Source organism: Sceloporus occidentalis, unplaced genomic scaffold (genome assembly GCF_023333645.1).
Source record: "Sceloporus occidentalis isolate IW3139 unplaced genomic scaffold, rSceOcc1.0.p SCAF_4, whole genome shotgun sequence".
NCBI lineage: Eukaryota > Metazoa > Chordata > Lepidosauria > Squamata > Phrynosomatidae > Sceloporus > Sceloporus occidentalis.
This window is the reverse complement of record NW_028316984.1, coordinates 105,159,026-105,182,377: the sequence shown is the minus strand read 5'-3', so window position 1 is coordinate 105,182,377 and position 23,352 is coordinate 105,159,026. Positions and strand designations below refer to the sequence as shown.

The 23,352-nt window shown below is 40.0% G+C and overlaps 1 protein-coding gene and 1 long non-coding RNA gene across 12 annotated transcripts in view; one reads left to right on the top strand and one right to left on the bottom strand.

Annotated features, from left to right (window-relative positions):
* Positions 1–23,352, bottom strand: part of LOC149314462 (uncharacterized) — a 184,741-nt gene that overhangs the window by 78,775 nt on the left and 82,614 nt on the right. The gene's annotated exons all lie outside the window — the stretch shown is intronic.
* Positions 1–23,352, top strand: part of SBF2 (SET binding factor 2) — a 341,214-nt gene that overhangs the window by 277,725 nt on the left and 40,137 nt on the right. For 8 of the 11 annotated variants that reach the window (XR_016280926.1, XM_089521164.1, XM_089521169.1 and 5 more), the window contains 6 exons: positions 12,812–12,987; positions 13,403–13,551; positions 13,670–13,868; positions 16,978–17,174; positions 19,512–19,649; positions 20,518–20,613. Coding sequence is in view for 10 of the 11 variants with exons in the window: in XM_089521164.1 (XP_089377290.1) it covers positions 12,812–12,987; positions 13,403–13,551; positions 13,670–13,868; positions 16,978–17,174; positions 19,512–19,649; positions 20,518–20,613 (955 nt within the window). In the remaining variant the exon portion in view is untranslated. The remainder of the gene's footprint in view (positions 1–12,811; positions 12,988–13,402; positions 13,552–13,669; positions 13,869–16,977; positions 17,175–19,511; positions 19,650–20,517; positions 20,614–23,352) is intronic. The other 3 variants (XM_089521165.1, XM_089521163.1, XM_089521171.1) reach the window with 1 other exon arrangement.

Genomic DNA, 23,352 nt, shown 5'->3' with positions numbered 1-23,352 from the left:
CGGTGGTACATGCTCTGGTAACCTCTCGATTGGATTTCTGCAATGCGCTCTACATGGGGCAACCCTTGTACCATACCCGGAAGTTACAATTGGTACAGAACATGGCAGCCAGACTGGTCACTGGCATGCCCAGGGCCAGTCATATAACACCCGTACTTAAAGATCTGCACTGGCTGCCTATTCGCTTCCGGGTGCAATACAAGGTGTTGGTTATAACCTATAAAGCCCTACATGGCTTGGGCCCAGGATACCTTGAGGACCGCCTCTCCCCATACAATCCGCCCCGCACACTCAGAACATCTGGGCAGCAGCTACTGAGGGTCCCTGGGGCAAGACTATCCTCTACATCGAAGAGGACGTTTACCATCGCGGCCCCGACCCTCTGGAACATGCTGCCCATAGAGCTCCGCTTGGCCACCTCCCTGGCCCAGTTCAGGAAGGAACTAAAAACCTTCCTGTTCAAGTCAGCATTCCCCAATATAAGTCCTAGTTAGTCTCTCCCCCCCCCCCCCCTCTGACAGCAGTGGCAAGCTGGCCAGAATATATTTTAATTGTAGATTTTAATGTATTTTATTGTATTTTGTGTATCTGTTATTATGCTGTACACCGCCCTGATTGTAAGAAGGGCGGTATAAAAATAAAACTATTATTATTATTATTATTATTATTATTATTATTATTATTATATTCCTTTTGCACGCTGGAAGCATTATTCATTCTAATGATGTGGAAAAATCTGGATCCCATCCCCATGAATTTATGGGGTAGTAGTGGTCCATCTATGACCCCTAAAAACTAAAAATCTTCACCCAAGGGGCAGAAAAGGGTGTCACAAGAAAGAGAAGAAAACCAGTAGAGTCACCAGGTGAAAGGACCAGGGCTGCAGTTTGACACCACTTTAGCTGCTTTTGGCTCCCATGGTGACCAGCTGTCCTAACTGCAAAGGAGGACAAGGCACCGCAAAATGTAGGGCTTTCAAGTAAAATGGAAGACATGACCAAGTAAAAGCTGAAACCCCTCGTATAAATATAAATTCATGCTTCTTAGTGATGCTCAAAAAGGAGGACATTTTTGGAATTCATCCTGGACAGCAGACTGAAATGTAAGATATACCCCAGAAAAAGAGAACATCTGGTTATCTTGCTGGTTCCATGCTATGGAGCCCTGGAATTTGTAGTTTGTTGTGGCTCCACTGCTCTTTGACTGAGAAGGCGAATTCTCTTCCCAAAATCCAAATCCCAGGATTTCATAGCATGGAGCCAGGGCAGTTAAAGTGGTATCAAATCGCATTATTTCAGCAGTGTAGATGTAGCCCATGAAAAAAAGGATGGGAATGGCTCTAAGGTGAGAAAGAAAAGACACATAGTAGACACAACCACCAATAGTGGGCAAGCCACACTCTCTCAGCCTCAGAGGAAGACCATGGCAAAGCTTCTTTGAACTCATATTGCCAAGAAAACCCCATGGTAGGTTCGCCTCAGGGCAGGGCAGACCTCCTCCTCTTCCAGGGCATGTCTTCCATTCCAACCTTCTGTCCAGGAGGTATTCTAAAACATCCTCCATTTTGACATGACTAAGAAGCATGCATTTACATTTTTAGGAGTGTTTGGAGCTTTTCTTGAGCCCTGTCCTCCCTTTTTCTTGAATGTCTTCCATTTTATGGTGCCTGCCTTTGCGGTGAAGACATTTGGGAAGAAGACCAAGCTTTTAAAGCGTATTGTTGAAGCCTGTGTGGACTAGTTGTTTGAGCATTGGACTATGACTCTGGGTACAAATCCCATGGAAACCCACTGGGTGGGGGCATCACACTCTCTCAGCCTCAGAGGAGGGCCATGGTGAGCCTCCTCTGAACAAACCTTGCCAAGGAAACCCCATGAGAGAGTGGCCATGAGTCAGAAAGGACTTGAAGACACAACAACAACAACAAGGGGGCCTGGGAATCAGAGAAAAGGGTGAGTGAGTGGGAAGGGAGGCAAAAGTGGGTTGGAAGGAATAGGGCCAAAGTCTGGGAAGGAGGAAGGAGTTATGGGGGGGACGGAGAAATGGGGCCATGGAAACCCACTGGGTAACTTTGGGGGAGTCACACTCTCTCAGCCTCAGGGGAAGGCCATGGCAAACCTTCCCTGAAAGTCTCTCTCTTGGCAAAAAAGAGAGGGAGAGAGGAAGGAAGGAAGGAAGAGAAGAAGCAGGAAGGAAGGAAGGGGGGACAAGAGGAAAGAAAGAGGGGGGGAAGGAAGGAAGAAAAAGGAGAGAAGGAAGGAAAGAAGGGGAAGGAAAGAAGATAGAGGGAAGGAAAGAAGGAAGGAGAAGGGAGGCACTCTGGACTCCACAACAAACTCCAACTCCCAGAATTCAATAGCCTTGAGCCAGAAAGAGTTAAAGCAGTGCCAAACCGGGTTAAATTTCCAGTGTGGATGAAGCCCAGGAGTTGCAGAAGGCAGCAAACTTCTCCCCCCCCCCCCCCTTTCCAGCCTCAGCAAGCATTCTCTCTCTCCCTGCTACTCGCAGCGCTACTGGCTGCTGGCTGCTCTGCTTCCCTGATTCTATGATCATCTGGCTCCAGCCACTCTTTCTCTCTGGCACCCCCTACAGTTTGGCGCCCTAGGCTGCTGCCTAGCTCGCCTATATGGACGAGCTGACCCTGCATGGCACATTATAATAAAACGTTAGCAAAATGCCCACCAAACAGTAAATATATGTACAGAGTGTGTCTGTTAAGAAAGGATAAACATGCATAGGTGGTGGCTAGCTATTCACTATTTCTGTATACCTACTTTCAGTCTGAGCTGATTATTTCCAGGTTTATTGGGCACTATAAGTTTTTAAATATCTTTCCTAAGTATGAAGTATCTTGATTACTAGACACACATGTAAGCCACAGACAAAGGCATGGATTACTGCAAGTAAATATTGATTTTATAAAAGCATTAATGGTTCTCTAAACATGAGGGAAAAGCAGTAGCATCCAGGACTTTTTTCCCTTCCACCCCAAATGTGTGTTGGACCACACATCCTTCTGCCCCGTCTTGAAAAAAATGTATCCCAAAAATGTGAGTAATGTACCCAAGAAGTATGTAGGATACAAGATTTTCAATTTAAAAAAAATTCACCCTGGGGTTAGAAATATGCTTTTTCTTCGTAGTCTCTGTGTTTCACATGTATGGGTCTACTCTTTGCAAAGCACCTTAGAAACTTCTATAACTGAACAGAACAGTTTTGGGCAGTAATTCCACTCCCATCAAACCACATAAGCATCAATATTACTGCTCCCCACTTCAGTTTCTTTTCATCTGCCACAGCATCAGCAGTAAGAGAATCTCACATAGTGGAGACTTCCAAAAAGCAAAAAGTTGTTGTTTATTTTCTCGTCAGGTGTTAAAAAATAGACTATATCATTTTTAAAGGTTTCCAAAATGAAAAAGACTCTCTGGATGGCTCTTCAGTTCCTACAATTCTCTGGATTCTACTTCACCCTAAACTTTAAAGATGGACATAGTACCATCTATAACAATTCCAGTTTTTCTGCCAATCCTACCATGGTCATTGGTACATTTATCAACTGAGAAATGGAAGAGTTTACTGATAAATATAAGAAGAAACAACATAAACAAGAACATAGGAGTCCTGGTGGTGCAGTGGTTAAATGCCTGTACTGTAGCCACTCACTCACAAACCATAAGGTTGTGAGTTCAGTACCAGTGAAGGGCTCAAGCTCAACTCAGGCTTGCATCCTTCCATTGTTGCTAAAATGAGTACCCAGATCGTTGGGGGCAATTAGCTTACACTTTGTAAACCGCCTAGGGAGTTCTTAAGTGCACTAAGTGATATAGAAATGTACTTGCTATTGCTATAAAAAGAAAAGTCAAGCCAGTGTCCCTTGGTATTGTATTTTCCACACAGGCACAGTCATTAATTTCTCTGGATCCAAAACAGGATATAACAACAGGATTCAAAATGCTAGCTGTGGCAGTGATCAGAGAGCTTGAGTCCATGTTAGACAAGGTTCAAAACGATCTCTCTTCCTGTAATGAGGACATTCAATTTGTGACAGCATATTCTGAAGGACACATTCAGTCTCTGGCAATCTGAAGAGACTCAACGTCACTTTCCAAGGTTAGGTTCTGTATGAAGTAGGACATGGTCCAAATATCCCAGAGATAGATCTTGGTTTCAGTCTGTATGGTGTAGGTATCAAGACAGGTACCCAAGTTGACATTTTCCTTTGTCTTGATATCCTCACCAAGGTCACTTTCCTACATAGTCAACATTGATGGACATGTCTCCAGGATCTTTAGTACTAAGGTTATCTTCAAGAAAAGAACATGATTGGCATTACAGGGATCCATACCAATTCCCACTTCTTGCTTACCTCTGATATATCTATGGGGACCATCTCCTCCAGTACAATGAGAATCTGTTGGTCATGAATATGCCTTACAGGAAACAACCCCTTGTGCGTTCAAGGGTGCTCTTTGGAGGTCGCCACGCAGATACATAGAGCATAATAACCTTCCACAATGTGTTGAAACCTAAACCTGTAAGAACCATAACGGACACCTTGAAAAGACAGCGTATGCCCTCAAATCCAATTTGGTCTACCAATTCAATATCTGTACAAATCCATTCATCTGCTTACTTCCAGCCAACTTCCATTGGCTTTGAAGGTCACACCTACTTCACCTCCTTCTCTGGAGCAGGTCAATCTTCTGTGGTAGGAGGATTCAGGCCTGATTTTGACCTCAGCTCAGCAACACCCATCTTTGCCATAGATTCTGAAGGTGAAGGCTGTGAGTCTTCCTTTTCTACAGAGAAATCCAAGCAGGCGTTGATATCACCACCAGTCACATCTGTGGCAGATACACACTCACTTTCACCTTCAGAACACATAGGGGCTGTGCACATAGCCGGAAGCCGCCCCTTTTACACCCAGATCAAGGCCACGGCAACCACATGCCGCAGTCCTGATCTGACCTTTCCAGGGTGCTATAGCTGCAGTGCCGTGACTTTACAGAGCTGCTTTGGTGCTGCATACTGTGAAAGCAGCACCAGAGGAGTGCTGTGACACTGTGCATCATCCGGTGTGGCGCGCAGCATCATGCCGCCCTGGGAGCAGAGCTGGAGTGTGTGTCATGTAGACGCTACGCCCCAACGCCAATCCCCAGCCAACCTTTCAGGCCGTTCTGTACAGGGCCATAGTCATGGCCAGTGGTGCTTTCACTTCCAATCCTGGTACAGAAGCCATATGTAGTAACCGACTGCCAGTCCTATGGAGGTCCTATGAGCCATGTTTTTTGATGGGTTCAATCCAAAGCTATTCTCCCATATTAATTCCTATATTCCCTTTCTTGCTTGAGGTTGCCTAGTTGTTTTGGCAAACTCTATCCTCTATACCACCAATGTCATGTGTGGAAAACCAATATAATGTGGAAGAGGAGAATTGTTATTTTTATATAGACACCCATCTGCAAACTCTATAATTATGGAAATGGCACAATTCAAAGAAAAGGACAAGATCCATGCAATACTTTCAGGCATGGAGGAATGCCATCTGGATGTGATGGGCAGGAAGATTTGTTAATCTGCCACCCTCTCATTGAAGATTCCAAATGTTCAAACCTGTATGGGAGAAACTGACAACACAGCAACACAGGACTGCAAAACTAATCATAGGAGACTAGAATGCTAAAGTAAGCAGCACAGAAGATTCAAAAGCAGTCAGAAGATTTGGGTTAGGCACAAAAAAATGAAGCAAGAGAATAACTGCTAGAATTTTGTGAGGCCAACAACCTATTCATTGCAAAAACCTGTTTCATGCAATCAGAGAGGAGACTATACACATGGACATCACCAGATGGTCAGTACAAAAAACAGATAGACTATATAATTGGAAGCAAACTGGAAGCAAAGGATGGAGAAGCTCTATCCTTGTAGCAAAAACTAGACTAGGTGCAGACTGTGGTATAGATCATGAACTACGTATATCAAAATTAGAGTAAACCTGAAGAAGAAAGCAAAAACAGTCATTATAATAAAATTTGATTTGAACATCTCAGCTGAATTTACACACAGTGTAAAGAAATAGGTTCGCACTATTAAGTATAATCAACCAGGAACCAGAAGTATGGTAAGAGGTCAGGAACATAATAAAGGAAAAATGTAGGAAGACACTTAGAGAGCCCTGGTGGTGCAGTGGTTAAATGCCGATACTGCAGTCATTCACAGCCACAAGGTTATGAGTTCGAACCCAGACAGGGTACCCAGGTCCACTCAGCCTTGCATCCTTCCTTAGATCACTAAAATTGAGTACGCAGCTTGTTGGGGGCAATTATCTTACACATTGTAAACTGCTTAGGAGTGCTTAAGTGCACTGATAAGCAGTACAGAAATGTACTTACTATTGCTGTTAGAGAAGAGACAGTAGAAAGGGATCTAGGAGTCCAAGTAGACCACAAGTTGAACATGAGTCAACAGTGCAATGCGGCAGCTAACAAGACCAATATGATTCTAGGCTGCATCAATAGAAGTATAGTGTCTAGATCAAGAGAAGTAATATCCCACTGTATTCTGCTCTGGTCAGGCCCCACCTGGAATATTGTGTCCAGTTCTGGGCACCACAATTCAAAAAGGACATTGAGAAACTGGAGCGTGTGCAAAGGAGGGCGACTAAAATGGTGAAGGGTCTGGAAATCATGCCCTATGAGGAAAGACTTAGGGAGCTGGGGATGTTTAGCCTGGAGAAGAGAAGGTTAAGAGGTGACATGATAGCCCTGTTTAAATATTTGAAGGGATGTCATGTTGAGGAGGGAGCGAGCTTGTTTTCTGCTGCTCCAGAGACTAGAACATGGAACACTGGATGCAAGCTGCAGGAAAAGAGACTCCACCCCAACATTAGGAGGAACTTCCTGACAGTAAGGGCTGTTCAACAGTGGAACAAATTCCCTCGGAGTGTGGTGGAGTCTCCTTCTTTAGAGGTCTTCAGAGGCTGGATGGCCATCTGTTGGGGATGCTTTGATTTAGATTTCCTGCATGGCAGGGGGTTGGACTGGATGGCCCTTGTGATCTCTTACAACTCTATGACTCTATGATTCTAGATCAGATGAAATGCTTCAAGCAGTTAAGGAAAGCAAAAGAAAAGGGAGATAGAAACAAAATCTGAACCATGAATGCAACAGTCCAATGACTAGTGCACAAGGATAAAGTGGACTACGATAACAATCACTGCAAAGAAATAGAAGCAAATAAAAAGAATGATAGATCTCTTCCACAAGATAAGGGCAATCAAAGGGAAGTTCAAATCAAAAGCTTGAATGCTATATGATAAGAACAGGAACATACTACAAGATCAAGAAAAATAAAATTTGATGGAGGCAATATACAGAAGAGCTATATAAAAGAAATGAAAAAATTAAAGAAACATGGAATGAAGAATCATAGGCAGATGAACCCAAATTAGAAAACGAAGTGGAAACTACATTAAGAGAAACTGGGGAAAATAAATCACTGGGAACAGATGATATTCCAATTGAACCGCTACAATTCACATACACAGAATCTAGTATTAACTTAAATATGCCAACAACTATGGAAGTCAGAATGCTGGCCAACATACTGAAAATGCTCAATAAACATCTCCATCCACCAAAAAAGAGATACAAAACACTGCAACAAGTATAGGACCATAGCATTAATTTCCCACACAAGCAAAATTATGCTTAAAATTCTGCAACTCAGGAGCAAAACAGACAGCCCCAATAGAGTGGCATCCTGCCACCCCTTTCAGTGCTGGATTGGCGCCATGGCCCCCGCACACCACAGCCCTGATCCAGCAGTTTGTCGGCTCAAAAAGAGGCAACAAAATGCAGGTCCTTTTAGAACCAGCATAAAGGCGCCTCTGCCACTGTGGTAGCACTTTTGGGCACTCCTTTGGCATGCAGTGTATTAACACTGCACCAAATGAGCGCTGTGATGCCACCCGCCGTGCAGGCAGTGTGACACTGGCATGGGGGCAGTGTTGGGGCATGTGTTATCCAGATACCATGCCCCCACACTGGCACTTCAAGACCAGTCTGTTTAGCCCCAAAGACACCAACCACATATGGAGAGAGAAATTTCAGAGATACAAACAGGGTTCAGGAAAGCTGGAGTCACACTGCAAACTTATGATGGCTAATGGAGTGCACCAAGGAATTCCAAAAGAAAAACATCATGTGCTTTCTAGACTATAACAAAGCTGTATCTATCATAAAAAGCTGTGGAATGCTCTCAAAGACATGGGACTCCCACTACATTTGATAGTTCTGATGAGAAATCTATATTCGGGTCGAGAGGCTACTGTTAGTATGGAGAAACAGAATGGTTCCCAATTGGCAAAAGGAGTCCAGCAAGGTTGTATTCAGTCAACCTACTTGTTCAACTTGTATGCAGTGAAGAACAGGCTTAGACTTAGAAGAAGGAGAAGATAAGAGTAAGAAACATCAGCAATCTAAGATATGTGGATAACACTGTACTACTAGCAGAAAACATAATGGACTGGAACAACTATTGAGGAAGGTGAGAAAACATAATGGACTGGAACAACTATTGAGGAAGGTCAAGGAAGAAAGTGCAAAGGTAGGCTTGCTGCTGAACTTAAAGAAAACAAAAATAATGATCATGGAGGACCTACATAAATTCACAGAGGATTGATGAGGAGATCAAAATACTTAAAGATTTCTCATGCCTCAGATCAAACATTGATCAGAATGGAGACTGTAGTCATGACATAAGAAAAAGACTAGAAATAGAAAGGGCAGCAATAAAAGAACTAGATAAGATCTTAAAGACCAAAGATATTCAACTGAACACTAAAGTTAGAGTAATCCAAGCTAAGGTATTCCCAACCACTATGTATGGATGTGAGAGATGGACAGTGAAAAAAGTGGATATACAGAAAATCAAATCATTTGAGATGTGGTGAAGAGTGGTGAAGATGCCGTGGACAGCCAAAAAGACAAAACAAATGGGCCCTTGAATAGATCAAGCCTGAAATACTCCTAGAAGCTAAGATGATCAAATTGAGGTTGTCATACTTTGGCCACATCATGAGAAGGCATGGCTCATTAGAAACGACAATAATGCAAGGAAAGGTTGAGGGTAGCAGAAAGAGGGGAAGACCATACACAAGATGTCTGGGCTCAATTAGGGAGGTCAATGGCATGAATCTACAAGATGTAATCAAAGTAGTGAAAGACAGAGAATCTTGGAAATGTCTCATCCACAGGGTTGCCATGAGCTGAGGTCGACTCAAGGGCAGTTAACAACAACAACAATGGGAGCAGTGATCCTGTGCACTTGTGAGCAATCCTTTAGGTCTGTTCCTCATTCAGAGAGAACTCTACCAGATAATTAATTGCTAATTAGCTAGCCATTCTGCTGCTTAGCTTTGTTTGCATTGGAACATGAATTAGACACATCATTCCACCATGTTTTCCACCTGGAAGTCCGTAATTCATATTTCCTTATACTAATCAAGGCATCCTACCAGTACATCATCCAATTCACCACCATTCATTGTTGCTACCAGTATACGATTCTGCACTTTAGTTTTTGCATCCAAATGTTTGGCTGGAGTATCCACTTAAGAACACTAGGCATTGTTATGTATCCTGATTTGGACAATTGGCTGCTGGTAGCTTTACATTCATCAATATCTACACCCCAGTCTGCATGAAATATTGAGTCTACTGTTGTGTCTAGGTCTCCTCCTCAGTGAAAAGAAATCCAAGCTTATGCCAACTTAGTGTACAAAATTCATTGAGACTATATTGGACTTGTGATTAGCAAGAGCATTTCTTCCTTCAGAGAAGGATGTTTGTCTCAGTCAGGCAGTATTGTTCTTAGCAAGAACCAAAAGGACCAAGGACCATGCTGTCCAGGCACTCCTGCAGGTGATGGCATCCACAACTCACATCACCCCACTTGTATGCTTATACATGAGATCTCTTCACCATTGGTTTGCAGCAGCATTCAATCAAACAGACACTCAGTTCAGATTATTGATTGTATGAAAAGAGGGATGTGATCCTTTACATTGATGGACTTATCTATTCAACCTGCTTCAACATCTTACCTTTCTGTCTCCATCTCAAGAGACATCTCCCTGAGAGGTCAATGGGGCATCAAAGAACATTGCAACATCAACAAACTCAAATTATTAGCTGTAATCAAGACATTTTGAATACCCAAGCGTCTTTTCAAAAGACATATAGTACAAGTCTCGACAGATAACACTAGTCTCATGTGATACTCCAGGCATCAAACCTTGCCCTATGAGGAACGACTTAGGGAGCTGGGGATGTTTAGCCTGGAGAAGAGAAGGTTAAGAGGTGATATGATAACCCTGTTTAAATATTTGAAATGATGTCATATTGAGGAGGAAGCAAGCTTGTTTTCTGCTGCTCCAGAGAACAGGACCCAGAACAATGGATGCAAGCTACAGGAAAAGAGATTCCAGCTCAACATTAGGAAGAACTTCCTGAGAGTAAGGGCTGTTCGACAGTGGAACACACTCCCTCGGAGTGTAGTGGATTCTCCTTCCTTGGAGGTCTTTAAGCAGAGGCTGGATGGCCATCTGTTGGGGATGCTTTGATTTGGATTTCCTGCATGGCAGGGGGTTGGGCTGGATGGCCTGTGCGGTCTCTTCCAACTCTATGATTCTATGATTCTAAGAGGACAGATATTTGACAGTGCAATTCTGGACATGGTGCCTGCAGTGGACTATATGGATGACTGCCATCTATTTTCCAGAAGAAAGCAAGAGGACAGATGTCTTGAGTCATATACATACAACATCTCACAAATGGAAGCAGGTTCTACCAGAACTTATTCCCCTGATGCAGCACCTTCTTGACTATGTGAAGACTAAGGACAAAGGGCAATAAAAGACAGAGAATAAAGGGAGGCAGAGTTAATGCCAAAAATTGCTCTTCTCAGTTACAGAAGTTTATGGGGTGTTCAGCACAGAGAGAGAACACGCCTATACATGTGAATTCACAGATGACCATTTTAAGAACCACAGCATATTTTAGAAAAGCATTTTTCTTTCCCAGTTCTAAAAAATGCTTTTTCTGGAATAAAACAAACCAAGGAAGTTGAAGTTACATTTAAATGGCAAATTCTGCTTTCAGTTGTTGGGCAGAGTGGTTGGCCTACTACTTTTGCGTGAAATACTTTTGGGGGTGGAGTGTCTTGGTGGGTTGCACTGGGGTCCAGAATGAGCCTACAGATTACATATTGTCCATTCCTGGGATAAAGTATTAATCCCATTTGTTTTTCCTGTGGAAAAGGGTCATTTTGATGTGATCTCTCCGACATGTAAGGTTGTAATTCTCCAATCATAGTTACTTTTTCATCCACCTCTCAGCATTCTGATTGTGCCTATTCTGTCCATCTTCCTATGACATTTCAGTGGGACAAAATATGGAAACATATTAGATTGGTAGACACAGAAAACAGTATTAAGGAATAGTTTGTTGTCTTTCTAAATAATTTGTGACTCTTCAACACAGTTGTATCAAATTAATCTCAAATACCTTCCAAGCAAAATAATGTGAATGAATTTAAAAGATTTTTCCTCCCCTTCTAAAATATTATTTGAATATGATGTGTACTCACACAGAACCATGTTTCTTGTGCTGACCTCTGATCAACTCTGCTTTTGATTCACACATTTTTAACTAGGTTATAAAAGTAAGGCTTTGAGGCAAATATGTTCCCATATTTTTCTTATAGAGAAGCATATATAAATTCTTACATCCCTGTTGTTTGCCTTAATCATGGTAATACAATGAATTGGATGTGTGTTGTTTTAATGAGCTTAATATGTTTAAAGTGTCATAGTAGAATACCAGTACTTCAAGCCCTTCTTTAAGGAAGCCAGTCCTACAGAGAGGCAGGGGAGCAAATTTAAGGGATCAGACAAAAAGGTTAAAAATATGTTTGTCCCTTAAGATGGCAACTACGTCTTTTTAAATTATTGATTTTGGGGGGAGGGGATTTTTACATTACATTACTGCCTTCCCTGTTCCCTATTATACAGCTTGTGATAACAGAACAAAGAACATCAATTCTCTATTTCATTTATTTCAACCCTTCTCCCTACTCCTGTATATTGCTTCCCCTCTTCTAACACTGACAGGTGTTAGGTTCAAAGTCCCAAAGTGATGTACTAACCATTATACAGTTTGGTAAGGTCATGTAGGCCATGGTGCTTGCATGAGATGTCTCCTTCTTTTCTTATATACTTTGCCAAGAGAAAGATAGATTATAATTTTTCTGTGAAAAATACCTTATCCAAAAGTGTTGCTTTTGTACCTCCTAAAAAGCACAGTTTCCTGCATATAAAGGGAGTGCAGGTACTATTGTATCATAATCAGGAGAAACTAACTGCTAATTTCTCAAGAGAAACTAGTCATGACAAACTAACTGGTAACATTTCTAATCCCTTCCTTTTGCCACTCATAAAGCAAATTCAAAGAATTTTTGACCTATACCACTCCATATAGTTTATTTACGGTGTGTTGGAAATCATCTAGAGTTTTCATTTCCAGAACTTTGACTCCAGTGATCTAAAATATTTTCTTTTGTTGTTTTCCAATCTGTGAGAAGTCCATTTTACTGAAGTTCAATGTTTTATAATACATTTCTGATATTTTTTTATAAAACGATAATAGACATTTCTATTAACAAATTATCATAACCTAATTTTGTATTTATTATATTTCATTTCTTGTTTTATGTTTTCTTTTAATGCATTGCATCTTTTCATACATAGCTGATTAAGGTAGCTTTTGATGAAGAAGTGGGCCCTGAAGTTGTAGAGATATTTAAGAAACAGCTAATGAAGTTTCGCTATCCCCAGTCCATCTTTAGCACTTTTGCTTTTGCAGCTGGTCAAACTGCACCTCAGATAATCTTACCAAAACAAAAGGAAAAGAACACTTCCTTTCGGTAAGGTCATTCCTTTTCTTTATAATTCTATATGCCATATTGCCGCCTTGAGTCCCTATGTTGGAGAAAGGCGGGATATAAGAAATAAAATAAGAATAAGATGATGGTGATGATGATGATGATGATGATGATGATGATGATGATGATGATGATAGTTTAATTTTGAAGATTTGCAAAATTATAGATGTTTTATTATGGAAGTAAATTTAAGAGATGTTTCATATACATTTATAACAGTTTGAGCTTTAATTATGATGCATGGGAACACTTATTTGTTTAGTCAATGTCCTGCTTTTTCAGTGGGTTTTTAGTAAGAAAAAAATTCCTGTCTTGGGCTGGAGAAGAGGATAATATACCTTTTTTGTTTGTTTCAAATACAATAAGACTACAGATATTGTTGGTTTCCTTATTTTAGCACACTTTCAAAAACAATTGTTAAAGGAGCTAAACGTGCAGGGAAAATGACAATTGGACGGCAATACTTACTAAAGAAGAAAACTACAGGGACAATTGTGGAAGAAAGGGTAAATCGCCCTGGGTGGAATGAGGATGATGATATCTCAGGTAATAAAAATACTATGTTTTTACTGCTGCTACCTGAATATGGCTAACATACTACATACTGTATCTGTTTCATGTTAAAATATTTAAATATTCAGCTAGTAAAATGGTGCACCTTCAGTTTCAGATGATAGTGAAATGCAGACTAGTGGTACTTTGAAAGCATCAGAGAAATCAACAATGGAACAGCTAGTGGAAAGAGCTTGTTTCAGAGACTATCAGCGTTTGGGGTTGGGGACCATCAATAATAGCTCTACTCGCTCCAAAACAGAGTACTTTCGAATAACTGCCTTGAACAGGATGTATTCTCTTTGCAGAAGGTGAGCTAACTTAGTGGTCATAAGTATTAAATGCAATTAAATTATACAATGTGCATCCGCTTCAAGATTCATTCCCTAATTCAGTGGGCCATATCTTTTTTCAAACCTCAGGAACCTACCTGATGGACTATTTTCCTCTGTCATCCTTAGATATCCCATTGTCCTGCTTAAATTGGCTATTGCAATTCATGGGTTTGTTTATTTGAAAAATTTTTATCCCACTCACTCGCTAGAAGTCATTAGCTAGTAGTTACAGCAGGCATTTGTTTGTCAGTCCCTCTGTTGCTTTGACAGTTTTCCATTCTTGACACACACTATTTTCTACAGAAATTTAGCCTTGGAGGGATGTGGGGTCTCCTGTGGAGATATTCACATGTTTTTGCCTCATCACTATCTTTCCCCAGTTCATTTCTGTTAGCATCCTATCTTTTTCCAGAGTCCTGTCCATGGCGTCACTCAGATCAAATGAGATGTCTTTCAGTTTGCAGTGTTATTTTGTGTAAGTAGTGTCCTAAGCAAGGCATTCCTATAATGGACAAGGAAGGGGTTAGGTCCAATACAGTTTTACCAATGGCTGTGAGCTAAAAACTCTGAGGCTGCATCTGCACTGCAGAAATAATCCAGGTTGACACCACTTTAACTGGCATATCTCAGCGCTATGAAATTGTGGGAGTAGTTTTGTGAAATATTTAGCTTTTTCTCTGAGAGCTCTGATGCCACCACAAACTACAATTCCCAGAATTCCATAACATTGTGCCATGGCAATTAAAGTGGTATCAGACTGGGTTATTTCTGCAGTGTGGGTGCAGCCTGAGTGTATTTCCCCTCCTCCTCGCCAGTTCTGAAAATTTATTATTTAGAAACTTTAATTAAATCCTCAAGTTTATGTTTTGCCTTCTGTTATGCTTTGTGTTTCATATATAAGACCATATTGTGGATTGCCAACAAGCAAAAACTTCAGAGAGATTTGAAATGTATCATTTTTAAAGTTTTCAGTAAATGATATTAAGTTCTTGCATTTAAATTCACCTTATTAAATACCATTTTCCAAGTCTCTGACATCTTTCTCAGTGGGCAAAACAGCAGTGGGGGGGGGGGATTTTTTGTCATGTTGTTTTCAAAAAAATGCATTATATAACAAGAAGTTTGCATACTATAGTATAAGAGCTGTTTAAATGGATTTTGATGTAATCCAGAACTGGTTACTTGTTAGAGCCAAAGTACTGGTGGTGCTGTGTGTGTTAATTTAGAGCATCTAAACATTCATGCTCATAAAAAGTAAGAGTCTGTAAACAATCAGTCTAGAGCCAGTACAAAATGTACATGCTGTTTCTTTCTGTGTCACTGAAGTGATCACCCTGCTGCTTTTTATAGGAACCTAAATGTGACATCTAATCTAATACATGGTACTGTGAGGGAGGACATCATTTTGAAATAAATGAAGTTTCCAAACTTGGTACAGAGGTAGCCCAATGTAGACTGCAATGCAAATGTCCAGCCTTGAGGTTTCCAGCACATGCATTACCATTTTTGGTTTACCAATTCTAGGAAGGGACATAGCTGGCTTATCAGCTGAAGCTAATAATAAGCACTTTTGCCCTAGCATCTATATGGGCTGACATTTGGAAAGACGTATCCAGGAGTACTCTCTGTACTGCAAACACAGTTTTTTCAGGTGGAGTGTAACCCCATCCAGAACTGGTTGGCATGCCTCCAAATCCAGATCAGGCCCTTAATAGTAAGCGTAACAGGGGAAAAGCTAGCATAATTATTCATTCATGATGCAAGGACAAAATAGTCAAAGATTTATATCCCTACTGCAAACACATCTGATTTAATATGATTTTGTGATGCACACCTAGTTGATACTTGGATGGGAGACAACTAGGGAATGCCACAGGTTCTTCTGGTAAGGCTGTGAAACAATCAGCCTGAACCCCTGGAGAGACATTCCTAACAGTCAGTACCTGACAGTACTGAGCTAGATGAGTCAGTAGTCTCCCTTTGTATAATGAAGCGTCCTGTGTTCTTGTGTGCAGCCACCCTCTGGTAAGCACAATGAAGAAGAAAAACCATCCCTCTCCCTTTGAGGTTGAAGAGCTAGCTGATACATTTTTGTGGCAGATGTTTGGCAAAAGCATTGCCTTCCCCAGCTCCCAGACATGGAAGAAGGCTATGGAATATTTGGCAATTCTGTGAGCCCATCCAGAGCAAAACCAGAAAGCCCACCACTTTTCTCAATGGCAGTGCATGATAAAGGAATGGGGTTAGATTCTTTAATCAATGCAGAAACAGCACAAGGGGCTGGCACGGCCATAAAGACTTATACATGATGGTGTTATCTTCCTTGGTGGTGATGCAAGTCATGTGGCCATTGTTGACACTGGAAATCAGAGGAATATGCTTTTAAATTTTAAAAACAAAAGCTTAAATGTAATTCATTCCCAACAAGAGTAGACAGATCATGTGTGTTCTAAGTAATTCTACGTAATTTAGCCCTATTTTCAGTCATTGGAAGCAGTATCACGGAAGAGAAACATAAAATGAAAAGAGTGGCAACTGGGCTAAGAAATTCAAGTTTGACAAATGTGATTGTTCGGGTTTTATTGCTTTTAAAAAACACATTTATATCCTATGTATGACCTGAAGTTCTCACAATGGCTTAGGATAAATGTAAAAATATAACGATATTTAGGGAGGGGCAACAGCATGTACAGATTTTTCTAAAGACTTCAGATGTTCCAGATGTTACTCTGCTTCTGAATCTTTGGGCGATGGCTTAGAGGAAGTGACCCTAGCATATAAATGGCTCTCAGAAAAGCCAGGTGTTAGTCCATCATAGAAGAGTATACTTTCCCAGCAGCTACTACAGCTAATGTACATCACAGTTTTGGCTACTGGTGACAGTAGCACAGAGGCATAGGGAAACAATACTTTTACAAGTACCTACCAGTTCTCAGATGTTTCCAAATGTTTTACATTAACACAATGTCTAATGGCTGCTAATTCTGATACAAAGACAGGATATTACTGTATCTGCTTTTCCTTTGTGCTTATTGGAATTTGCTTACCTGAGTACACAAATAATCTCTGTTTTTCATTGCTCTAGTTATCCAGGGCTACTAGTTGTACCTCAGTGTGTGCAGGATAGTAGCTTGCAGAGAGTAGCTCGCTGTTATAGACACAATCGCCTGCCAGTAGTCTGTTGGAAAAATGCAAAAGCCAGCACACTCCTACTTCGAGCAGGTGGCTTTCATGGGAAAGGAGTTGTTGGACTTTTCAAATCTCAAAACACACAAACCTCAGGTGAGAATATATTTCTTCTGCAGGATACTTTAGAGCATGTAAATACTTTATTATACATTTATAAATCTGTTTTAATAGATTTTTCTAGCTCATTTTCCAAAAATAATTCCTTAAGTATAGAAATGATGTATATAAAGTCATGGAACTTAAAATCCAGTATATGCAAGTCTGTTGCATATATTGTAACATACACATATATTTTAAAAGACAGCCGAAACACAAAAGAAAAAAGAGAGGAACATCATGGAATAAAAGGTGGATTAAACTATTTCTGTGTCCTTTTGTTTTATATGCACTTCCATCTGAAGTGCAATGCAGAAACCACCGCTGGAGTTCATTGGCCTGCCCTAGTATGACAGCTTTGCCTGCCATACTTGTAAACCTCAGTGTTTTCTTCTTGTTTCAAACAGTTATAAGCAACTGGACTCTGCAGCAGATATCAAAGAAGAGAGAAGTACTGAAATTAAGGTGCATGGTGGACATCTGTATATTCATAGAAGTCACATTTAATGTCATATGATTACAATGTTATATGGCTGGTACGTGAAGATAGAAATGCCATCCAGTTAATTGCTATGTGGCATTCCCTTGGAGCGCAAAGATCCTTTTGCAGCAAGGCACAGAGCCAAAACAGATGAACTTCAAAGTTCACCTTACTGGGGAAGGAGGGGAAACAGGTTTCTTCTCTGGAAAAAATTAGTGTGGCTGGCCTGCCTGAACAACTTGCCCTATGGAATTTCTGAAAAGGACAGTGGATAAAATAATTCATAGTTATGCACAAGTTACATAAGCATGAATCACTCAAGAGTTCATGATGAGGATAGAGTTTCATGGCTTAAATGTTTCAGCATAATCCTGTGAATAACATAGGACTTTGTGAGTGTTCATGAGTAAAAATGTAGCTACACAGTAAATTAGTATTTTCTGAATGGCTTGGCAAATAATCTGCAAAGCATCACTGTACAGTTTTTTATGTGTGTGTTCAGATATCTAGTTTCTGTATTTGAAAATATTAGATTACATTATTCCTTATTTAACTAGAGCAGTTGACTGATCTACAAAAATAAAATGTAGCCACAGAAGTAATACTTTGACCTTACCTCAATAACAGTCCACTAGTACACAAAACAGATTGGCTGCATTCCAAAGGTCACTAGCTACATAAATGTAATTATGTACAAAGAGAGACTACTCCATTCTCTTTACTTTGTGGAAAAACTCAATCATGCATCTCTAGTCCTTTTGCATACCTTAGTTCTTCACTTGGTTTTATGTTAGAACAGCTGCTTATCTTCAGTGGTCACTGTTTAGCAGAAAGTGTACAAACATGGTTTCTTGTTTTCAAGAATTGTGCTTTATACATGGATGATATGCCCTCCCCCAAAACCATCTTCTTTAATGCATAATGATGTCCCTGCACAGGGAACATGGCTTCAATTTAATAGAATCACAGAGCTGTAAAAGTCCACAAGGGCCATAAAGTTGAACCCCTGCCATGCAGGAATACACAATCAAAGAATCCCCAACAGATGGCCATTTGCAGCCTAAAGCCAAGGAGTCAGGCTTTAAGAAGAGACCTAAATATATCAATGAGAAGCAAGACTTTTCTTTTGCATTCACATCTCCATCCTCCTCTCTACCCTGCCTTTCACGTTTTCTTCCACACCATGCTCAAAACCATCTGGAATTCATACCATCTTCCTTCAAAGTCTCTTACCCAATCAGTGACTTCTACTTGTGATCACTTAGCATGGAGGGTGATAAATGAACTCTGTATAAACCTTCAATCCATTTTTAGTACTTCATCAGGCCCAAAATGGGGGGGGGGGGATTCTGGAACTGTGCCCTGATACATATTGAACTCTACTTTAATTGGAAGCATCCATAAGGCATGCTGTGAGCAGGTTTGTCCTTTTATATGTGGTAGGGCAGAATCTGCTAAAACATTTGTAAAGAAAATTGTGTGTGACTTGGTAACCATATGACCATAATCAACTTTTAGTGAATGCTACGTGGATATTTCAACTGTATTAATGAAACCATTCATCTGAGATTAGAATGATCATTAGTGAAATTACTTCACTGTGTATTACTTTTGTGGCCATAGAAAAGACATCTGTATTTCTGTACTTAGACATATGTATTTAATATTTTAATCATTTATATTTTCTGTTTTTTAATTTTAATATGAGAGATTATCCTTTTTCTCTCAACAGTCTTTATCTCCCTTGAATCTAGGAATAGATTCAGCTAGTTCAATTATCACATACATTGAGTGCTGCTGTTTTCATTTTACTACAATGAAATATGTTTAATACACTACATTTGTCTGCATAGCTCCTGCATCACTAGAGTCATCAAGCAGCATAGAACAAGAAAAATATCTTCAAGCCCTACTGAATGCAATTTCTGTCCATTGTAAAATGAATGGCAATAATACACTTACTATCAGACCAGCAATTGCTTTGTCTCCAGGTAATGTCATGCTTTTGTACAAATATGTTAAAATGTAAACCATATCTGACTGTATACTATTTTTTCAACCTGATTTTGATACTCTGTCAATGTGTCATTGCTTGAATAGTTCACTCTAAAAACACCTAAGCTGTATTAGATATTGTTTGCAAATAAATGTGTTAGCAAATTTGAAAAATATAAAATAATTTGAACTTGAGCAAAATTGTGAACAAAAGAAATTCTATTCCATTATGGTTTCTAAAAATGTACAAGGATTAGATCTTATTATTAAAGATATGTGTGGATTGATTGACATGCTATTACAAACCTCTGTGTGTGTGTGTGACTGTATTTGAAGCAAATGGATAAGAATGCAATATGATACTGGGGGGGAGGTAGGTCTGAATGAAGTCATTAAGAAATGCATTAATGTTCTATTTCAGTTGTCATGTGATGAAACCTGATAGGGTTCATACAAAGGTAAAGCTGCTGTCTTAGACACAGGAGCATGCAAGTTGCCAAGTTTGTCCATTTGGCTTAATCAGTTGATGAAATCAAGTGTATCTAAATTCTGGCTTTTCTCATAACATAACACTGTCACCAAATTGTGCATGCCTTGCTTCATTTGTTGTAAAATACTTTGATTATGTTAGCCATGCCTAACCTTCTGTGATGCTGCTAATGTGTAAATGTTATTTCTAGTTATGTTTGATGTTGCTTAAATGTGGAGAACTGGCAGCAATTAGATACATGAAGCATAAAAAGAACATTTTGCTTGGTTTGAAAAATACACATTTCTTGGACTCACATCAGGGTAACTTCTAGTTATTGTCAGCTTAAATGATACTGTAATTTTAATATTTCAATTCTTTTTGACTGACTTTAGGCACTGAAAGGAGGGCTTCAAGAATATCCACTGTGTTTAAGCAGGTAGTGCCAGGACATTTGGATGTAAATCTATCCAATAGCTTTGCCCGAGGAGGTTAGTAAGAATAGTTCAAAGCCTGCACATAGATATAACATGCGGGGGAGGGAAGACAATGCTTAAGGGATTGTTCTCACATTATACATCAGTTTATCACTATATATCATATAAATATGAATTAGTCTGTCACCAGCTTTTAAAAAGTTCACCTGATCTACAAAGGCAGGTCCTTGCCTATGTCGAAATCATACACTATATGAAGTCGAAGGCTTTCATGGCCAGCCTCCATAGTTTTTTGTGGGTTTTTCGGGCTGTGTGGCCATGTTCTAGAAGAGTTTCTTCCTGGTGTTTCGCTAGCATCTGTGACTGGCATCATCAGTGAGTTCTTTGAAGATGTATCTTATTTTGCTGTAAACCGCCATGATCATAGGAACGGCGGTATATAAATAAAACTTCATTTCATTTCATTTCTATAACATGGCCACATAGCCTGAAAAACCCACAAAAAACCTATCATACACTATAGTGTGAGTGCAGATTATTGTTGTGTCTAAATTCCTCCTGCATTCAGCATCTAAATTCCCGCATTCAACATTGAGGGCTGAGCAGACAGTTCTGTTCTGGATCCATGCAGAGCTCAATAGATGGTTGGTGTGACCAGTAATGTATTATGGATGGGAATTTATTGAACTTACCCTCCCTTTCACACTCATGCAGACATGACCTGGTAGATGATCAATGGTAATTGTCAACAGCAACCATCTGTCACATTGGTGGGATCATGGAAGTATGGGCATACAGCCATTGTTATTATTATTATTAACCTTTATTTATAAAGCACTGTAAATTTACACAGCGCTGTACATACGATCTTTTTAATTAGACGGTTCCCTGCCCTCAGGCTTACAATCTAAAAAGACATGACATAAAAGGAGAAGGGAAAGGTGGTGGGGCTATATATACTGTAGATAACCTAGAATCAGTATTATTTTTTTTCTCTTCACAGAATAGCTGTTACCACTAAGGGCAAAGGTCTTGAAACAGCTGTAGCAGTTAATTTTATAAACTACCAGAAGAATAAAAGATAGATATTAATGGGAGTATATAGTATCTCAAAGATTATGTGTGAAGATAACTTTCATACAGAAAGGAGGATAACTGTATGGTTGTAAAATTATTAAATAACTTTACTGAACCTTCACTTAAACCACTGTTTGGAATGCCTCTGTGCACTCCCATCTCTTATACAGCCAGTTGACAAAATAACCCACAAAATACTTACATGAAAAGGATTCTTGTTCATATAATGATGCTCACAGAAGCAGAAGGAATTTGATGGTTTGTTTTTTAATTAATTACTGGGAGAATTGCCACTTTTATTGCAATTAACTGCTATTCACACAGCTCACCCTGGAAAATAATGTTCTGCGATCTAAAAAAAGAATGTAATGGAAACCTAGACACTAATAGATATATTTTTTAAAAAACATAAAAGAGACATAGTCATGAGAACAGAAAAAGTTGCAATATTTGCTAGTTTGGAATACCACTGAATTGAGAAGGTAGTAGCAAGTCTAATTACTTGCCTGTCACACCAGTTTAGCCAAAATTCTTGAATTTAGAGCACGTTAGTTTGTTAACTACAGTATGACTAATTGTATGGCTTGAGTTATAAAAACTGTATAGTAGGTGAATTGATTTGAGAAGGAATGGTGAATTGTTTGCAGAGTTGCGTAATAGCAAAGGTATATTTGCAGTGATCATTCAGAAGATTTATTACTGTTTGAATTTATAAGACAGTATGTGATGAGGGGGTGCAGGTTTGTGTTTGAAATTTGGGGGAAGCCAGTTAGCAGCTGCAATCTGAATCTACAGGTTTTTCCTCAACCCTCCTCCACATATTGAAAGAATTTAATTGCTGGGACAAATCACCAAAATACTATCCAGACACCATTGTGCTGTGTGCAGTGGGAGTGTCCAGGCTACCCACAGACAGGATACTCAACAAGATGGATTTGTTCTGGCAACTGACACGCACTCCTCTTAGTGGAAGTAATTGGTATATCAGAGATCTCCAGGCATTTCTGTCACATAATATGCTAGTCAGATTAGATGTGATAGTGGCTGGAGTGAAACATGAAGTAAAGCAGGAAATTATTCTTTTTCTGGTCACTTTCTGATTCTAAAAATAAAATAAGACTTTGGGGATCAAAAAGGGCCCAAGGGCTGAAAATATATTTAGAGAGGCATATCCCCAGAGCCTTCTAGGCACAATTTGCCATTTTGGGGACTATATGGGGGCTGGGTCAAAGAGGAAGGAGAAGTGGGGCCTGTAAAACTCCAAGGCAAAAATGGCCCCTAGGCATTCATGAATTGCCTATGCTGCTGCAGAACCTCTTTCTAGTCTCAGTTTCCTTATCAAATACTGTCTTTTACCTTTTTTTAACCTTGGGTCAATTGTGGTGAGGGCTAGAGCACATTTATTTTTAAATGGAAGCTTCAGTCCCCACCGTTGTTGTTAGCTGCCATCAGATCAGTCTTGACTTATGACTGTCTTGTGAATGAGACATCTCCAAGCCCCCCCCCCCCCATCCTCTTCCTCTCTACTCAGGTCATGCAGGCTCAGGCCCATGTTCTCCCTGATTGAATCTATCCATCTGGCATGTGGTCTTCCTCTCTTTCTAGTGCCCTCTACCTTCCCCAGCATCATTGTCTTTTCTGATGAGTCATTTTTTCTCATAATGTGGCCAAATTACAACAGCCTCAATTTAGACATCTTGACCTCAGGGATCCAGT